Here is a 20,378-nt window from a genome sequence, read left to right on the forward strand (position 1 = left end):
CAGGAAGAGGTACTGCACTGTGCAGAGGAATTTACCATCCAATACAGGGGAGATGAAAGAGAAGTACAGTAAGTCAGGAGAAAGGGCTTAAATTACAGCAAGTAGTATCACAACAAGAATGAAAAATGGGCAAATCAGGTGAACGCCTAACTTATACCAATGTCACAAGAAATTACAAAATGCCCAAATTCGGGATTTTAAGAAATGCAGTTGAGGGGCAAGGTTGGAAATAGTCACAGGTATCAAAAAATGTCCAACCAATATGTAAAATGCAGCAATTATAGGTAATGCAAGAGAGAGTACAGCCGCTAGATTCGAATTTCCAACACATATGGAAAATTGAGCAATTTTAGGTAATGCAACAGAGAACACACTAGCTAGATTCGATTAATGCACATTTGGGAAAAAGGCAAGGTGTAGATTTACTGTGGTATATACAGAAATGGAGAAACAGATATACAAATAGTCAATAGGCAGCCTAGGAAGGGTGCGCAGTTTCATTAAAAAGCATCCCCAAAGTTCAGAGATAGCAGGACACCTTGGGACGGCATTCAAGGAGGTCAAAGGCTGAAATGGAGTCACGGTACAGGATCCCAGAGGAAGAGAATTGAGTGGGAAGAGAGACGGCGTTGCATGTGGGAGCGGCATACAAGTTCAGGGGAGTGTTTATGTGATGAAGGACACACAGCAAGAGGTAGAGTCAGAAGAACACCGGGATACACCACACAGCCAGAAGGAATGGAAGATCCCAGCCATGGAGGCCCAGGCGGGAACAGGGCGGCAATACGAAGTGGGTAAGACAACTAATGTAGTGTGTGCCAGCAGGGGGAAGAGGGATTGGAGACTGTGGGCCAGCGCTGCTGCAGAAAGCAAGGAACAGTGCAGGTAGACCATCCTGTACCTGGGGGTGAGCCTGTACAGCCCATCAGGATGTCTGCAGAGGGGGTGGCATTTACCGGGCTATCCAGCAGCCAGGTCACAATAGGATGGTCATCGACAAAGGCGAGGGTCTCGCTTCAGCTCCGGACAGGGCCAGACAGGGGTAGTCAAGACCCTTTTAGGTGGCTCTTTGAGGAGGCTGGCATTCGCCTGCCAACTCCCGGGTCCTCAGCCGAAATGAAGAAAGGATACAGTCACATAGGGCTATCTGGGAAGGAGGCCAAGAGCAATGCTGTAGTTGTACCACATTTCACAGGAGGTTACTTCACCTCCGCATCTCTGGTGTTGCAAGTTTATGGGTGACCTGAACACTTTTCACCCTAAGTTAGCTATCGGCTTAATGGGGTCCTGTATGCCATGACTGGATCTAGTCCACAGAATTATTCAAGGCAAGGAGTCAATGGTCTTGGCCAGCAGGTAAGCTAGTGAGGGGGTCCTTGGGTATGCAAAGCATAACCTTTATTTTTGTTCTTTAACCCGGAACTGTCAAAGCATAACCTTGAGTCATCTCTCCTCCCCTCTTTGATCTATCCATAACCCCACTGCCCTCATCTCAACAAAAAGCTCACTGGAGTTATCCTGCCCTTGCTATCTATGTATTGCTCTTCCTCACCACCTTGAACTTGTGATACTTCCACCTTCCATGTAGTCTCTTCCCCTGATGTTACATCTTCAGTGTCACTCTCGGGCTCTGATATTTGCACCTATTCTTGTCCCCTACAGTGGAACACCTCCTGCATGCTGTTTCCTGATATCTCCTCTTCCCACCCGGTGCACAATGTTATCCCCTCTTCCACCTGGACCTTTTCCTTTTTGATGTTACTACCTCAGTCCACCCATAACCCTTGCCACATCCTCCTGTCTCCTCAGCTTCTCAGCTATTACCACCTCCTTCTCCAATGTGTTCCCTTTTGCCACATCCATCCGACCACTCTTGCCTCTGAATGACACCACCTTCCCCTTCACCTTCTTAACTCCCACCACCTCCTTCTGTCCACTCTCACCTCCTAAACTTACCACCTCCTCCTTTTTAACTCCCACCATTTCCTTCTGGCAAATCCCACTCCCTGACATTACTGCCTCTTCCTTGACCTTTTTAACTCCAACCCCCTCCTTCTTAACTCTCACCATATACTTCTGACAATTCTCACTCCGTGATCGTACTGTCTCTTCCTTGATCCTCTTAACTCCCACCACCTATGTATGCCAACTCTCAATCCCTAATCTAACCCCTCCTCCTTGACCCTCTTAACTCTCACCACCACCTGATCTCCACTGCTGCCACCTAAGCAATTTCTTAAGCCCTCCCGCCCCTCCAGCCTCTCTTCCTTCCACCACTCTCCATCCTTCTCCAAACATGAGCTTCCTTATCCTGCAACCCACACTGTCAGACTGGACTGCCTGGCTTATATAGGGACATTTCCCGAACCCCTGGGTGCGCCTCTAGGGTAAGGTCTGCACCTGTGATTCTCAACTGTTGGCAAGGTTGGGATTGACTGGTGTTCGCAGCCTCACCTGATTCCAGGAGGAGCCAAGGAGGTCTGCCTGAACCTATATCAAACCTAGTGATGTTGGATTTCACATGTGTGTATGTGTGTGTGTGTATATGGAGGGGCTAGGAGAGCTTCCCGTGGAAGGAACATACCTTCTTGCCGCTGATGTTCCGGTAAGTACACTGGAGGGGTCTAACTATGTGACTGACCCTGTGTACATTTTCCCCAGAGTGTTCACCATTATTTGGAGAGTTTGCAGGTTGGAGGACTCTTTAGTCTTGCAGACCCTGACAGATCCTCAGGCCCTGCAGACAGCCCTGTAGTCCCAGAGAGGTTCCTGAACCTCCTGGAGTATGTGAAAAGTGGGCTTGTGGTTTCACAGTCCATGCTGGCCCTGCTAGTCACCGCCTCAGAGGTTTAAGAGCCTGGGAGAGGATCTTAGGGTCCTTGGCTGTGGAAGGGTGTGTGGTGGTTTTAGGATGACTGGATCCTCCCAAGTCAACCAGACCAAGGAGTAATAACACAGTAATCCTCCACATTCCATCCCAGGCCCATCAGCCACTGGCTTAGGGCACCACCATGTCCTGGAGTTCACACAAATGCTATCACTTCTAACCAAAGATGAATTGCCTCTTTTCTCTTTTCTCTTCCAAGCTCAGGACAGCTGTCTCTTGAGTTGCTCCGTCGACGAGAGATGAAGTGGCTTGATATGACCATGCACTGGGAGAAGACCATGTCTAGGAGATACAAGAAGGTGAGTGTGGGAGACTCCATGACTCTGCTTTCCCCCAGCATCTCCCCTGAATTGGGAGAAGATCATCCCAAGGAAATACAGGAAGGTGAGTATGGGAGACAATGTGTCTCTGCATTCCGCCACTCCCTCCCGTGCACTGGGTGAGAGCATGTCTAGGAGACACAAGAAGATGACTACGGGAGACTGTATCCCTGTCATCTTTCCACTCTCCTCTATAACCATGGGAATAGGGAAAAATGGGTTTGTCTGTCATTCCCCGACTTCTCCTTTTCAATGGGAGAAGACCATGAGCCCTCATTACAACACCGGCGCTAAAGCATGGCGCTATTAGCACCATGGTTGCTGCCGGTATTGTAACGAGTCCGCCATGGTGAAGTACCACCCCATTCCAAGGTTGGCGGGGCGGTACTTCCCCATTTCACCATGGCCCTTCCCCATTCCTATTTTTGCCCCATAGGGCATAATGGGAATGGGGAAGGCAGCAATTACGGTACCGCAATTAGCACCAAGGTCCCTTTGCGGGTCCATTCCTTAACGGCTGGTAAAACCAGCCGTTAAGGTGGGAACCCGCAAAGGGACCTCGTAATCAGGCGCTAAGGGATTACCGGTGCCGGTACCCTTACCGGTACCGGTAATCCCTTAGCGCCAGGGTTGTAATGAGGCCATGTCTAGAAGATGCAATAAGGAGAATTCAGAAGACTCTGCATCTCTGCCATATCCCACCTCTCCAAGGCAGTTGGGGAAGACCATGGGCCTCATTACGACCCTGGCGCTAAGGGGTTAACGGCGCCATAAAAGGCTGCGGCGCCGTTAACCCCTTAGCGCCTGATTACGAGGTCCCTTTGCGGCTCCCGACCTTAACGGCTGGTCTGGACCAGCCGTTAAAGTAGGGACCCGCAAAGGGACCTTGAAGGTATTTACGGGACCGCAATTTGCGGTACCGTAATTACCACCTTCCCCATTACCATTGAGCCCTATGGGGCAAAAATGGGAATGGAGAAGGGCCAATGGTGCATGGGGAATTACTGTATAGCCAACCTTGGAATGGGGTGGTAATTCCCCATTGCACCATGGCGGACTCGTTACAATACCGGCACCACCCATGGTGCTAATAGCGCCATGGTTTAGTGCCAGTATCGTAATGAGGGCCAGTGAGTATGGGATTGTGTATCTGGTTAACACTTTGGAAAATTTCTCCTCCAACTCCAACCCCCGTCAACACTACACCTCCCCCAGGCACTCGGAGAAGACTATTCTTCAAATGCAAGTGAAACTGTACACTTGACCAAACTTCCAGGCCCTCATTACGACCCTGGCGGGGAACCATGGTGCAATTTGCACCATGGTCCATGGCGCTAAGCTGCCAACTCCACCATGGTGGTTGGCAGACTTACCGCCCCATTCCGACCTTGGCGGGGCGGTAAGTCCCCAATCCCCATTTACCCTTCCCCATTCCCATTTTTGCCCCATAGGGTATAATGGGAGTGGGGAAGGCGTTAATTACGCCACCGTAAATTACGGTGGCGTAATTAACAACAAGTCCCGTAGCGCCATGGATTTTTCCGCCTGCAAAAAGCAGGCGTAAAAATCACCATGGCGCTACGGGAACTCGTAGTCAGGCGGAAAGGTACGCCATGCTTTACGCCGGCGTAAAGCCCTTTCCGCCAGGGTCGTAATGAGGGCCCCAGTCATTTATGGTGATTTCACAAAGTATGAAAGGGAAACAGTACAAGCAATATTTGACAATGAGTAGTGAAGTGTGAAGGCTGCAATCAAGGCACTCAACAAATAATTGTAATGTTATGGTTAGTAACAAAATGGGAAAACGCCGATTTAAACACCACATGATCCATGAGTAGAAGCTGCTTTAAGAAACAGGCTTCAATCAAATACGCCCGCCCCTAACTCAAACAGTTAACAAAAACAAACGTTTTGGGAGTTTGGCTCGTAGGTGGATTGTTATTGCATATAGTGTGCCCCAATAACTAACTCAAGTACGGAAGGGAGGGGAAGATGGCATTGGCGGATGGATATACAAGCACCAGTGTATCTATTTTGACAAGGGACCTACTGAAGAAATGGAGCGGAGACCCCCATTATCCAATGGTATGGAGAGTAAGTGGGTTATTCATAATACATTCTGAAGAACCCTTATGTTTTCACTATGCATTTACATTATGTCACAATGGCTCAAAGAATACTCCAACACCCAGAGTGACTTCATAGGGTCTTTATTTCAATTTTAGGCTGCTCTCTGTCTCTCTTTGTCTGTCTCTGTCCCCGCACTCCCTCTCTCTCTCCCTCTCTCTCTTTCTCTCTCCCCCTCCCTCCGCCCTAACTCAGGTGGCCCTATGCCCCAGGTTAGAATATACTGAATGTTTCTCCCTGCTATCTAGATTCTGTCTTATTCTGGAGGGGAAGCACCTAAAGGCCAGTGCCTTATCTATCCTCCCTCCAGGATTTCCTAACTGTTCCTACACTATCCGGTGGATAGTGATGTTAAAGGGGTAGGAATTTGTGCCGTTGAGACACTCTGCCCAATTTGTTCTGCTCCCTGTCTTGCCTGCATGATACTCTCCCTTCTGCTTTCTCTTCTGTTTGTGCACCACTCTCTGCTCCCAACTCCACCCACCTTTACGTCTCCTACTCCCTGAGGCTTCCTCCTCTGTTACTCCAGTGTCTCTAGGTCCTCCTCCGCCTCTGACCTCACCTGAACAACCCACACCTTCCTGCTGTCCTTTTTATGCCCCCTTCCTTCTACTATTGGGCCACTTGTCCTGGCCAATCTGGCTCTGTCTTCTTTACCGGGGAGGTGTTGCAAAGGGTACTGATGTTAAATAGTGGGCTAAGCTCTGTCCATTTTTCCCAGACAGATCCACCACATTCTGCCAATGACAGCCCGGTCTCCACAATATCCCAGTTCCTGCTCCAGACTCTGTGGATGGCTTTCCTCCATTTAAGTCCAGCCCCATTTGGGTTTTGAGTGCTTGGTCTTTGTCCCTGGTAGTCTCTGGGTTTGGGTGCACTCAGGCTGTAGAGTGCACTGGTGCTGGGGAGCCATGCGTACGCTCTGTGGCTCGCTCTGCTCCCTCCCTCTCAGGGGCTGCGTCGGGAAGTCTGCTGCTCCCGTGACGTCCATGTGGAGCGCTGTTGGGCTGTTTCTTTGCTGATTCTTCTTTCTTCATTAGTGGTTCATGCCGGGTCTGGAAAAGAGAGAAAAAGCCTTGCGCACATTCTGTTTTGGAGGCATGGGGTGATGCAATTCGGTACTGCATAGAAACAGACTGGCACGTTGGCTGGAATTGGAGCCCTCTCAGCTGTCACCGTCCACCCCTAGGGTAAGATTGGTTCTGGATGTCCATCTGGCCGGCCGCCCACTCCAGGCTGACATGGCCCCCCTCGCTCCCCTTTAGACAAGGCCAGGGTACTAGCCTTGTCACAGTTAGCAATAATACATTCCAACTTAACCTATATATTGGCGTATACTGATGAAAGCATCACATTTCCTTTGCTTACAGTCTATTCTTTATTCTTTTGGTACCAATCTTTTTTCTTTTCCTCTTTCTGTGTTAGGTCTTGGGTTTCAACGTGGCTGCTTGCCTGGCTATGGTGGTGGATTTTGAGTAGAGTAGCTACTATGATTTGTGAACCTTTGTTTTGAAGTAGCGTGTGGTGTTTGTTGGTGTATTGAATGACCAATGCAGTGTCTTCTCCGACTGCATCCTTCATCGGGGTTGCGAACTCCATGACAGCGAGTGCTCAGCTGCTTCACGCGCCAGAGTGACCAAGCACAGTCACTCCTGTTTTAGATTTGGAGTGGAGTACAGTGTGACAGGATGCCAACGTCTGCTCCGATCCTCCCCACTGGGCCACCTGGCCTTTTACACTTTGATCCCTAATGTTCTTTGCACCTAATAATTAAACAACGCTCAAACTCACCACTGCTTCAATTTTTCATGTCCGCGTACAACTCCACTGCAGTGGCCACAAGCAAATGGATCCAGCCCATCCTCCCACATCACCAAGTGGCAAAAGTACACGACACAAGAAAGTGAACTACATAGCGAGATGACATGTAGGGGGCCACACTACCGCCAACATTCTTGGCTAGCCCAGGTATGGCTCCCATTCCTGGAACCACGGCAGAGTATGCCCCAGTTAGGATGGGTGCAATGGTGCTGAATCTCTAAGGGCTGGATAGCAATTCTGCTGGACTCAAAGAGGTGCCTCTACCTAACTGTGATCAAATAGCATAGCATATGCATAGCAAATAGCATGGTCTATGCATAGCAAATAGCATAGCATATGCATAGCAAATAACATGGTCTATGAAGAAGCAGGGAGGGGGAGGAGGAGGAGCAAACACAATATGAAAGTCGTATTGCACTAGATAATGTGCTAATCGAGGGTCCAGGAACTACACACAATGGCAGACAAGCACACAGTGAACCTTCAGGACTTGGCTGTGGCAAAGATGAAACAGATACTGTCATCTGTGACAGGCTTGCTGTGCACAAAAAGGAAGCCGAATCCAAGACAAATTCACACAAGCTAGACACCTATCCTTAGAGGGCGCACTAAGCATTTGCTGTGCAAGTGAAGCCACATCTGCATAGAAGAAGGGATGGACGGCCAGACACCAGGCTGATCAAAGTGATGCAGCATACCAGAGAGCGGAGGCTGAAGACAGAAAGAAGAGAGGAATGATGAACGGGACAGAAGGACAAGGGGAGAGAAAGCCGGCCATTTTTCAGCGATATTTTTGCATGGCGAGATTTTTGTGGCGACATTATTACATGGAACCCACTTTGTTAGCCAACTCCACCTGCGTGATGATTACAATCGTCCAGCAAGAAACAGATAGTGTGGAAAAAGTGTCCAGGTAGGCCCCTTTACCAATGTTTGCCAGCAGAAGCAGCATTGCAGTGCGGCGGCACTGGGAGAGAATTGAGGCAGGAGTCCAGAAAGAAGAAGCCTAAACCACAGTGAGGGCAACTGCTGGTGGGATAACTCAAGAGTCAAAACTGCATTGCGTGCTAAGAGCCGACAGGAACCAGGCTCTGCTACTGGCAGACTCCTGCAAGGACCTCACTGTCATTCTGATGGAAATGTGCAAGAAATGTTGCGCTGGGACAACGATTGAGTTGAATCTTTTAACCGCAAGCCAGGAGTGTCAGGTGGTATCTGCTCTGATCTCATAAGAGAATACAGAAAGGGGGCCAGGAGGGGGCCTGCGGGTGGGGGGGGGGGCAGGGCAGCTTAGTGGAAACCTATTATGGGGGGAATGGTACTAAAAACATGTCCTGTACCACTTGCTGAATGAGCAGCTCAAGAGCCAGCTACTATGCAAACTGCCCAGACTTTAGGACCCTGCACCCAGTAAAAGGCTGCGGCGCCATTAAACACTTAGCGCCTTACTACGAGGTCCCTTTGCGGGACCCGACCTGAACGGCTGGTCTAGACCAGCCGTTAAAGAAGGGACCCGCAAAGGGACCTTGGTGCTAAGTACGGTACCGTACCTAGCGCCTTCCCCATTCCAATAGAGCCCTATGGGGCGAAAATGGGAATGGGGAAGGGCCATGGTTCAATGGGGAATTACTGCCCCGCCAACCTTGGAATGGGGTGGTAATTCCCCATTGAACCATGGCGGACCCGTTGCAACACCGGCACCAACCATGGTGCTAATAGCGCCATTTTTTAGTGCCGGTGTTGTAATGAGGGCCTATATGTGCAAACATATTCAATTATCATTTATTTTAAAAATTGTAATCACGATGTAAAATTCAAAACAGTGCTAATACCAGAGGTAAAACATAAACTCCATATCAGACACAAATCTAAACATGAATAGGTCACGTGTCATTGCTTTGAATCCTACTACAGACCTAGCATCACATCTAACACGACACACACCACGACATACTCAGTGTTGCCAACATGTGTCTTAACTAAACACCGTTTCTCCATGACTTCATCAGTGCATCATATAGTCTGCCAATGCACCAGGAATGTGGCAACCCTGTATAGGGGACATAAAAACAAACAACGTACTTCCTAAATGCTGCGACACCAGGTCTAGCGTGCATGTTGGTCAAACACTAACTATGACTGCTGGCAAGGTCTACGAGGCTACAGCCGTTGCACCAAAGAGTCCAAGAGACTTAGGGCCTCATTACACGGATGGCGGTAAGGGTTTACCAGTACCGGTATTTTACCGGTACCGGTAAAACCTTACCGCCTTACTACGAGGTCCCTTTGCGGGTTGGAGAATTTAACGCCTGCTTTTTGCAGGCGTTAAAAACCAACCCGCAAAGGGACCAGGGAGCTAATTACGATACCGCAATTTGCTGTGCCTTAATTAGCACCTTCCCCATTCCCATTATGCCCTATGGGGCAAAAATTGGAATGGGGAAGGGCAATGGGGGAAGGGGGAATTACCGCCCCACCAACCTTGGAATAGGGCGGTATTTCCCCTTTCCATCAAGGCGGTGCCGGTATTTTACCGGCATTGACCAAGGTGCTAAAAGCACCTTGGTCCACCGCCGTCCGTGTAATGAGGCCCTTAGTGCTTCTGGGAAAATGTACTTCACAAAACACAGCCCTGCTATTCTCGGATGACACAAAAAGAAGTCTATAAAGTTAGACACCTGCATCAGAGAACAAGTGATGGGCCGCCTGGAGATGGAAACACTCGAGGAGATTGTGGAACAACACAAAGAGGTGTTCTCCAAAGGAGTAGGACGAGTGAATAAGAAAGTTGTTCACAAAAGTCAACTTCTTAAAAGAGACTTATCTATCGCAAATAGGGTTAGACCTGTGCCTCCAACTGCCAGGCAATCCCTCAAAGACCAGAACCATGATCTGTGGACAGAAGGGACAACAGAACAAGTCGCAGCCACAAAATGGCTGAGCCACATGGTTCTTGTACAGAAAGACAGTTCCATCAAACCGTGCTTATGTGAAGGTCTCAGCAGAGAAATGATCATAGACAGCAATCCGCTGCCTACTATCTCAGAGCTGGTGCTCATGTTGAACATTGCCATTGCCATCACCAAGCTTGACAGGCACAATGCATAGCAGATGAAGCCATGTGAATAACCCAAAATGCACTTAGCTTTCATTGAGGCCTATGGCGCATTATAAGAAATAAAATAAATATATAAAATACTTCACACCGCCTGGAACAAAGCGGTACACCCTCATGCCGTTTGGTCTTTCCTCAGCAGCATCAGTGTCTCAGAAGACAGTGATATGATATATGATAGGTTATTTATAACGCACTTAATACCCAGAGGTTTCTAAGCACGGACCCGGGAGCGAACCTCTGGTGCTCCATGTGGTCTTGCTTCCAAGGCGAGCACGTTGCCCCTGAGCTATCCTCCCGAGGCAGCGGACATGTTCATATCAGAAATGCGTCCTACTTACAGGAAGATTTACAGTGAGGACGAGCACAGGCATTCAGGGGCTTTGAGGGCATAATGGCACAAGGTTCAAGGGGCTGGCGTACGCCTCAGAAATGATAAGTGCATAGTCATCTCGGACACTGTAGAATTCCTGCGCTGAGCCTTCTTTGTGGAAGGAATCTCGGCCAAACCAGACCTCCTCGGGCCAAACACTGATGCCACTGCACCAAAGAAGAGCACAGACCCTGAGTACTACAAAGAAGAGTACAGACCCTGAGTACTACAAAGAAGAGTACAGGCCCTGAGTACTACAAAGAAGAGTGCAGACTCTGAGTACTGCAAAGAAGAGCACAGACCCTGAGTACTGCAAAGAAGAGCACAGACCCTGAGTACTACAAAGAAGAGTGCAGACTCTGAGTACTGCAAAGAAGAGCACAGACCCTGAGTACTACAAAGAAGAGTACAGACCCTGAGTACTACAAAGAAGAGTACAGGCCCTGAGTACTAAAAAAGAGAGTACAGGCCCTGAGTACTGCAAAGAAGAGCACAGACCCTGAGTACTACAAAGAAGAGTACAGGCCCTGAGTACTACAAAGAAGAGTGCAGACTTTGAGTACTACAAAGAAGAGTGCAGACTTTGAGTACTACAAAGAAGAGTGCAGACTCTGAGTACTACAAAGAAGAGTGCAGACTCTGAGTACTACAAAGAAGAGCGCAGACTCTGAGTAGTGCAAAGAAGAGCACAGACCCTGAGTACTACAAAGAAGAGCGCAGACTCTGAGTAGTGCAAAGAAGAGCACAGACCCTGAGTACTACAAAGAAGAGCACAGGCCCTGAGTATTACAAAGGAGAGCGCAGACTCTGAGTACTGCAAAGAAGAGCACAGACCCTGAGTACTACAAAGAAGAGCACAGGCCCTGAGTACTACAAAGAAGAGCACAGGCCCTGAGTACTACAAAGAAGAGCACCGGCCCTGAGTACTACAAAGAAGAGCGCAGACTCTGAGTAGTGCAAAGAAGAGCACAGACCCTGAGTACTACAAAGAAGAGCACAGGCCCTGAGTACTACAAAGAAGAGCACAGGCCCTGAGTACTACAAAGAAGAGCACAGGCCCTGAGTACTACATAACGCTTGTTCTGAGCTTCTCTGATAAGCTTGAATTCTTACCTCTATTGTTAAACAAAGCAGCTGCGTTCAAGTGGGAGCGGCAACAGGAAGCAGCATTTGCAAACGTGAAATCTTACCTGGTGAACACATTGAATCTTGAGCCATTTGTTCTCAGGCTGAAGAAGTCCATCATGCTCAATGCCACTGAAAACATGGTGGCATTTGCACCCAACACCCTGACAGGCCTGGGAAGGAACCATTCGGTGATAGGAAGGAAGAGGCTGGGCTATGCATGGGCAGTCGCCGACTTCAGAACATAGGAGAGGGCCGCAAGTTCTGCTGCCTCACTCACCACAAACCCTTAGTGCAAATGCTCCTCCCAGGTGGTACTAAGTATCCCATCTACCCGCTCTATGACAGGAATTCCTGTTCACAGCTGAACATGTCCCTGCATAGAAAAGCAATCAAGGTCACTGCATTCATCACCTGCCCCCAAGGAACCTGCACACAGTGCATTCTTAAGAGGTGAATGTGCAGCTGGTGAAGAAACTGACAACCTCAGTGAGACCGAGTGGATGGATGTGGTGGCAATAGATGACGCAATCCGGAGATTTCCATTGACAATTGGCCAGTTCAAAGTTGCCTGCTACAAACTCAACAGCCATTGAGACACATTGCTTCTGACCTCTCTTTCAGAGAGCAGGTGGTATTTTGAGGCAATGGCGAAATCCCACCTTTCATAATGAGATCTGTTCATTGCAAAGGCATCTGGAGGGTATCCAGGTCCAATGCTCACTAGGTGCAGAGTGAGAGAGTCTCGGGTGGATGGCAATGTGGAAAGAGTGTTTGGTCATTGCAACGAGTGCCACACAAGAGCAACACGCGACTGAGCACCAAGCAGGTGCCCCCTCAGAATGTTGAAGATCCAGAGGCGCCCTGGGACTAGACTTCATTGCATCTTTGGATCAGATGGAGCCTAACAGCCAATATAGCACAGGTGAGGTGGATGGCCTCTCCAAATGGATTCCGCCAGACTTTGTTCGTGGCCTGAACAGTGATTGGTGTGCTGAGCGACTTCTTAACGAGAGAAGTATTTCCCAAAGAATTGGTAACCAACCACAGAGCACAATCAGTGTCCATTGAGATGGTGGTCTTGATATTGATATGATATGGCATTCATAACGCGCCTATACACAAGTGTTTCAAGGCGTGAAGAGGCAAGGGGGGGGACAGAGGGAAGACAGAGACAGCGATCTTACTAGGCCAGGTGACATTGAGATCGTGCAAGGGAAGGTTGAAGGGGAAAAGTGCGGGAGTTAGGGGGAGGGGGCAGTGCAGTACATGGGATCGACAGTAAACAATAAATAGAATAAATAAATGCAATAAGTAAAAGTGCAGCCAGCTGGTGGCAAGTGCAATGGTAAGTGCAGACATCAGGTGTCAAGTGCTTTTAGGGGGCTGTAGGCCTACAGAAAACAGTCCCCAAGTGCACCGGATGCCATAGAGGCAGTGCAGGTGTGCAACTGCCAAGGGAGGGGATCTGGGTCAGAGATCAGAGGGAATGCTATACACTGCAACTCCAGTAAGCTATTTATCACTACAAGCTATGTAACAAGTGGTAAGGGCAGTTAGATTTTTTAAAGGAAACCTCTATTTGGCAGCAGTGCCTCACATGTACTTTACATATCACAGCCCTTTTAAGTGCTGGTAGCTGACAGATTGACATGCAACACTGTCCCATTATTGGCATTGTTGCAATTGATGAGAGGACTAAAGGCCCACTCCACTTGATTCCCTGTTAGTTACTAGACATCAGAGAGGAGACAAGCATGTCAACATAGGACATAGGTCCTCATTCCCACCATGCCGGTATCCTGGCAGTAAACCCCCCAGGATGCCGGCAAAGGCTGTTACCGTTTCTGGCACTCTGTCCGGCGGCATTGCTGCTGGATTACGAGTGCCGGAGGGACGGAGTTAATCTTCACTCATGGATTTGCCATCATTACCGGCACCGGTAATGAGGTCTTTTTTTGCAGGTAGGGCACCTGCCTTACCTTCCAGCTAGAGGTAACCCAGGCACCCCCCCGGTAAACCCCTAGTTGGTTAGTCCGGTAAAGTGCCGGCATCCATGAATACCAGAATTTTTTACTGGACCGGCTGACTCGGATAGTGGCTCATAATCTGGTGTGCTAAGAAAAAGCAAACCAAGCCAAACAACTAGTATAACTAAAAGCAAGCAGTAAAAGGTCCTGGCATACATCCTGGTGAATGAGCCGGAGTAAGTTTGAGCCATAAGAACAAATTGTCCCTTTCCAAGTATAGCCGGCTAATGCAAGTGCTAAGAGTGGGAAGCAGCAGTGCCCTCACAGAGGACAGCAGGGGTTGGAAGCAGTGGTGTGTCCAGGGAGCGGCCTGGGGTGGCACGTGATACCCTGGAATCTGATTGGCCGCCTCATCATCCCAAACTGTGATCATTATGTGTGTGTGCGCTCGTACTTCACGCCACCCCTGCAAATCAGTGCCCAACTTGGGCCACTCCAGTCAAAAGAGTCTGGACAAGCCACTGTTTGGAAGATGAAAGGAGTAATCCTGTGCAGAAGAATAGCTAGAGAAAAGACTGGTCTAAGCCAATGAGTTGACATTGACTGTTCCCAGATTCATCCCGATGAGGCAGAAAGACCCAGCACAACTGGACACTGAACACATGACAAGTGCCAATTCCCTGAAGATGCAAGAGATATTAATCCAGCAGGTCCACTGCAGAGAGGCATCTCAGATCCTTGGCCTCCAGAGCCCCGAGGGAGGAACTCCCCTTGTGGCTAGTATGAGAAATGAGAGTAACCATGAGGTGCAGAAACACAGACCCTGATTCATGGAATTATTTGCATGTAAAACGGGGTTTTGCGGGCAGAATGGCATGCAAATCCCCGTTTTACATGCAAATAATTCCATGAATCATGCCTATAGCCCCGCTGTTTGGGGAGGGTGGACAGAGGTCTTCAATTAATTTTAGAACTCTAATTTAACATTTATTTAAATTTTCGGTATTTGCATAGAAATAGTATGTTTTATTTTTTAGGGCACAACGAACAGTTCCAATACATGTTAATCCTTACGTCTGACTTTATTATGAAGCTCTTGCAGCGGAGGGAAGTCCTTCCGGGTCATATGTACTTGTTTGAGTTGCCTTGCTTCCTGTGCAGAAATTGGGAACTTGCAGCTGCACTTGGCATATGATGCCAGCACCCACACAAGGCTGGTGACTGTACTAGGCATTACTTTTCATATTGTGGCAATCGAATCTGTAAGCTTTTCCAATGCTCATTTTGGAAGCAATCGTTGGCATATGTTGGGTGACCTCTAGGGTGAGATCAAGGGGGAAATAAAATCTGCACCCTTAATAATGCCCCCCTCCAGAGAGCAGCTGGAAGCATGATTTCCAATTATGCACAAGCCAAAAAGTATATATATTTTAACAAATCACACCATCTGCAATAATAATGTTAAGGGATATTTGTACCGCACACTATCACCACCGGAGTGGTCCCCTGGCCCTCCGACGACGGATCTGAAAAAGGAAAGGGGGTGGGGGTGAGTTAGTGGGACCGAACGTGAAAGGTGCAAGAGAGCAGTGATGTGCTGTTGGCAACTTCAGTTCGGTTAGCACCGTTTGCTGCGCTTAGGTGTGCTTTTCGGTCGGTAGCCGTCGTGTGCTGATGTGCGAAGCTATGTGTGATTTTTTTGTTGTTGTTGCAGTGTAGTGAAGATTGCGCGGTTTGCTGTGCTTTAGGGTCGTGGTTGTGTTTGGTTAGAGTTTGAGAGGTGTATGCAGCGGGATGAGATTGTTCGCGGGTTGATTATTGCCCTTGCTATCTAGATCTGATATGTGCTCATTTCCAAGTTCTTTCTAGATGTGGTGCGTGAATATCTCTGCATTTCTATCTAGGTCCGGCACTGGCTAACATTCACAATCCTGTCTATATGTGACGCAAGCCAATATTCACAATTATATCCAAATGTGACACTGGCCCTCATTCACAATCCTTTCTAGATTCGATGCAAGCTAGCATTCACAGTTCTATCTAAATGTGGCACTGGCAATGTTTACAATCCAGTCTAGATGCGGCAATGGCTAATGCTCACAATTCCATCCAAATGTGGCACTTGTTAACACTCACAGTCCTATCTGGAATCGATGCAAGGCAACATATACAATCCTGTCTAGATGCTATGGGAGCCAACAATCACAATTCTATCCAAACGCGGCAGTGGCCAACATTCACAATTCTGTCCAAATGTGGCAATGGTTAACATTCACAATCCTATATAGAGATGACACAAGCCAAACATGTACAATCCTCTCTGGATGTGACGCGATCTAATAATCACAATTCCATCCAAATGTGGCAATGGCTAACATTCATAGTCCTGCCTAGATGTGACATGGCTAATATTCACAATTCTATCTAATGTGGCACTTGCTAACATTCACAATCCTGTCTAGTTGTGACGCAGGCCAATATTCACAATTCTATCTAAATGTGGCAGTTGCTAACATTCACAATCCTGTCTAGATGTGACTCCGGCTAATTTTCACAGTTTAATCTAAATGTGGCACTTGCTAACATCCACAGTTCCATCTAGAAGCGACGCAAGCCAACATTTACAATCCTGTCTAGATGTCACACGGACAATATTCACAATTCTATCCAAATGTGGCAGTGGCCAACACTCACAATTCTATCCAAATGTGGCACCTGCCAACACTGACAATCCTGTCTAGACGCGATGCTGGCCAATATTCACAATTACATCTAAATGTGGCACTTGCTAACATTCACAATCCTGTGTAGATGTGACGCAGGCTAACATTCACAGTCCTATCTAAAAGCGACACATGCCAACATTTACAATCCTGTCTAGATGCGACGCAAGCTGATAATCACAATTCCATCCAAATGTGGCACTGGCCAACACCCACAATCCAGTCCAGATGTGACGCAGGCCAATATCCACAATTTTGTCCAAATGGGGCAATGGCCAACATTCACAATCCTATCTAGAGGCGAGGCAAGCCAACATTTACAATCCTGTCTGGATGTGATGCGAGCCAATAATCACAATTCTATCTGGATGTGGCAATGGCCAATATTTACAATTCTATCTAAATGTGGCACTGCTAACATTCACAATCCTGTCTAAATGTGACGCGACCTAATATACACAATTCTATCCAGTTGCTAAACTGGCCAGTACTAATATCCTGGTCTGCCATGGTCTGAGGGTAGGCTGAGTGTCAGGGCTTCCGGTGTAGAGTGATTGCTCTACTCCCCACCCAGGCCACACCAACCTTGATGGTTGCTGCCGGTTGATGGCTGGCTGCTGGCCTCCCCTGCTGACACCTGCAGAAACCGTTTGGAGCCTCCAATGTAGGAGCCGTCCCCTTTGCCTTGGGGCCCTTAGCCGCAGGGGCTGCTGGGCAGGGGGCTGCCCAGGTAGCGTTCAGGATAAGGAGAGGAGCACCAATCAGGTCCTGGGGAGGGCTAGGGAGGTGGGACTGGGGGTGGGGAAGCAGAAGAGGGTGCCGGGGATGCCGCGTGTGGTGCTGGGCAGGCAAGGAGCTTTTAGAGGCTAAGAGCAGCATAAAAAAAAAAAAACGCTTACCATTGGCCTGGTGGAAGAGTGATGCAGGAAGTGTTAGTGCCAAGGGTTAGGCTCTTACAATGCACACCGCAATTCAGCCAATCAGGGCCTGGTGGAGGGCAAGGGAGGCAGGACTGGGGGTGGAGAAGCAGAAGAGGGTGCCAGGGTTGCTGCGTGTTGCGCTGGGCAGGCAAGGAGCTTTTGGAGGCTTAGAGCAGCAAAAAAACAAGTCGCGTATTATTTAGTTACTAACTAAATAGAAAACACTATACAAAACCCACCCCTGTGGAAAGAACACAGAGTATGCAAAGATAGAAAGATGCAACACTCTGGGTAATAAAATAGAGGTGAAAGGCCCTTTAACAACCACAATATTAAAAAAAATGATATGCCTTTGATAAAAAAGGTGCATATGTGACATAAGCACCCTCTTGGGTCCCTAAAAAGACCAGGTGGAAGCTATGGTTCAATATTACCTTATGCAGATCTTTGGTGGTTCGATAGTGTTGAACTGCGCTGAGAGCTGTCCTGCGAGCAGGCCGAACTCAGCTCAGGGTATGGTGAATCGTTTTGGCCCAAGCAGCAAGCTGTCAAGTCGGTTTGAATGCGGTAGCTCAGGGCGGTTCGAGGGTGGTGTTCACTGATTCTGGTCAGAGTGCTCACCATAATCTGTACAGATTCCAGCCATTTTCAGATGTGTGGCATCTGCTGGGTGGGTCAGGGAAAGGTTCAGTCCTTATGCCTGGCCACCACTCTGTTGGTGATAGTGCGCGGTACACATGTCCTTTAACATAACATTCCCGTCTTCCAAGGAAGGGAGGCTGGTCTAAATTCAGGAGCCGTTCATCATGATGAGGTACTGTGCAGCAATGTGGCTCACAGATATAGAGGTCTTGTTCCAGCAGCAGGTCCCGCCTAATGTGCCCTGGGGATGGGTAGGAAACAGAGCTCACCTCTGCCTTGGACACTCAGTCTTCACCTTACTGGTGGCAGACCTCTGAAAGTCAACTCTCCCAACAGAGGTCCAATTAATTCTTTCTCAGGTGTTTGTTGAAAAGTGAATACAAGAGGGAGTGGTAGACCATTTCTTTTAAAGGCAAATGCCCACAGGTGATTGGACTAAAGTAAGCCAGCTTTAAGGGTTTCAATCCCTGTGCTTGACACACGTGGTCCTTGCCTTCTGACATCCCACCCGAAGTGCTTTGTGCTAATGGAAGTCGATTGGACAGGAAGGAAGGATTGGATGGAATGAAACAAGATGGTGGAATTTTCCTCCCACTGGATTGAGCTCCCTCTATCTACACTTACCAACCCCTTTCCCTTGTAAATAGCATCAAAGGCCCTCTTGGTATGCAACACCCTGGTGTGAGGGTAGTTCTTTTGGGATGGCGGTGCCCTGTGATTCCTGGTCCCAGTCCAGATACTGTTAGGAGGCTGGCCCACTGGAGAGCATGTAACAGTGGAGGAAGTCTGTGCACTGATGAAGACTCTGAAGCCAACTAATGATTGCCTATTTCCCCTGCCAGCGATAGCAGCCAAGTGTATGGCAGTGGAAATTGCGTCTTTTGTTACATTATCTATTAACAAATCATTGGATCAAGCATCAGTACCATCAATGCTCAAATACACTACACTAACACCTCTTCTGAAAAAATCGAATTTGGATCCTCTAGTCCTTGAAAACTACCGTCCCATTGCAGGTATCCCCTGGCCAGGGAAAATACTGGAAAAGGTGGTGACTTCCCAACTTTAGGCATTTGTTGAAGAGGAATCACCCCTTGATCCCCTGCAGTCAGGGTTCCGTCCTAAATTCAGTACGGAGACAGCATTGCTGTTAGTTTATGATGAGTTGCGGAGGGTAGCTGACCAGGGCAAGCTTTCACTTTTAGTGATGCTTGATCTGTCAGCTGCCTTCGACACGGTCAATCATGAGATCCTCCTGGAGCGACTGAGGACGATTCGAAAACTTTCAGAACAAGCCATCCAATGGTTCAGGTCTTTCTTGTAGGGACGTCAACAATGTGTTAAACTCGGTACCTTCACCTCGGCTCCTAGTAGTGTTGACTGTGGGGTCCCACAGGGCTCCTCACTGTTGCCTCTCTTGTTTAACCTATACCTTCGACTAGTCATGGAAATCTTGAGACGCCATGGAGTCAGTTTCCAGTCCTACACTGATGACACTCAGATTTTCATCACAATCGATAAGGTTAAAGAAACTATTATCAAAATTGGAGAATGCCTTCAGGAAATCAGTGAGTGGATGGCCTCTAATCAACTGCAACTGAATGCTTCCAAGACAGAATTCATTATGTTTGGTCCGGAACACCTCATGACCGCAATAAAAACTCAACCTCTCCCTAAGCTATTAGGAGTGGAACTTACATTCTCCACAAAGGTGAAAATCTCGGCTGTATTTGGCAAGACAATCTGGGTAGCGAAAGCCAGGTTGGAGCCAAAGTAAAAGCAATCTTTTATTCCCTGCGGCTCCTACGACAAACACTTCCCTACATTCCACAGGAAGACTATCCTCAAGTAGTGGGGGCACTTACGAATGCTCACCTGGACTACTGTAATAGTTAACTGGTGGGCATTCCGAAAAAACAGATTAACAGACTGCAAAGAGCGCAGAATGCTGCGGTCAGGCTGATCTATGGGCTCAAAAAAACAGCCCATGTCTAATTTTTCCGTCATCAACTCCATTGGCTATTTTTTTTTTATTATTATTACTTGTATTTTAATTGTATTTCAATTTTTACAAGATCTTTTCCTTCACTCTGTTTTGGGGTGCTTTCTAAGATCGTTATTTATTCTGTTTGTTCTTTATGATATTCTTTAGGGTACTGTTTCTTCTAGGTTAGGAGAAACTGTTTCCCCTTTTGATCTCAAGTGTCATTTTCTTCTAATTTCAAACTGTCCAGAAATTTTGCAGTCGCTATAGTCAGGGAAATTGAATCCCCGCTCATAAGCTTGTTCCACCAATCCTCTTCCCTTATGGTCTGGAGCTTTGATCCGTGTGGATGAAGATAGGTTTGTCTGGGG

General features: G+C 48.1%; 1 protein-coding gene across 1 annotated transcript in view; it reads left to right on the plus strand.

Annotated features, from left to right (window-relative positions):
- Positions 1–20,378, plus strand: part of TBC1D10C (TBC1 domain family member 10C) — a 211,256-nt gene that overhangs the window by 103,359 nt on the left and 87,519 nt on the right. The window contains exon 3 of the mRNA XM_069628960.1: positions 3,087–3,186. Within this exon, the coding sequence (XP_069485061.1) occupies positions 3,087–3,186 (100 nt within the window). The remainder of the gene's footprint in view (positions 1–3,086; positions 3,187–20,378) is intronic.

Source organism: Ambystoma mexicanum, chromosome 12 (assembly GCF_040938575.1).
Source record: "Ambystoma mexicanum isolate Mex_15411 chromosome 12, UKY_AmexF1_1, whole genome shotgun sequence".
NCBI lineage: Eukaryota > Metazoa > Chordata > Amphibia > Caudata > Ambystomatidae > Ambystoma > Ambystoma mexicanum.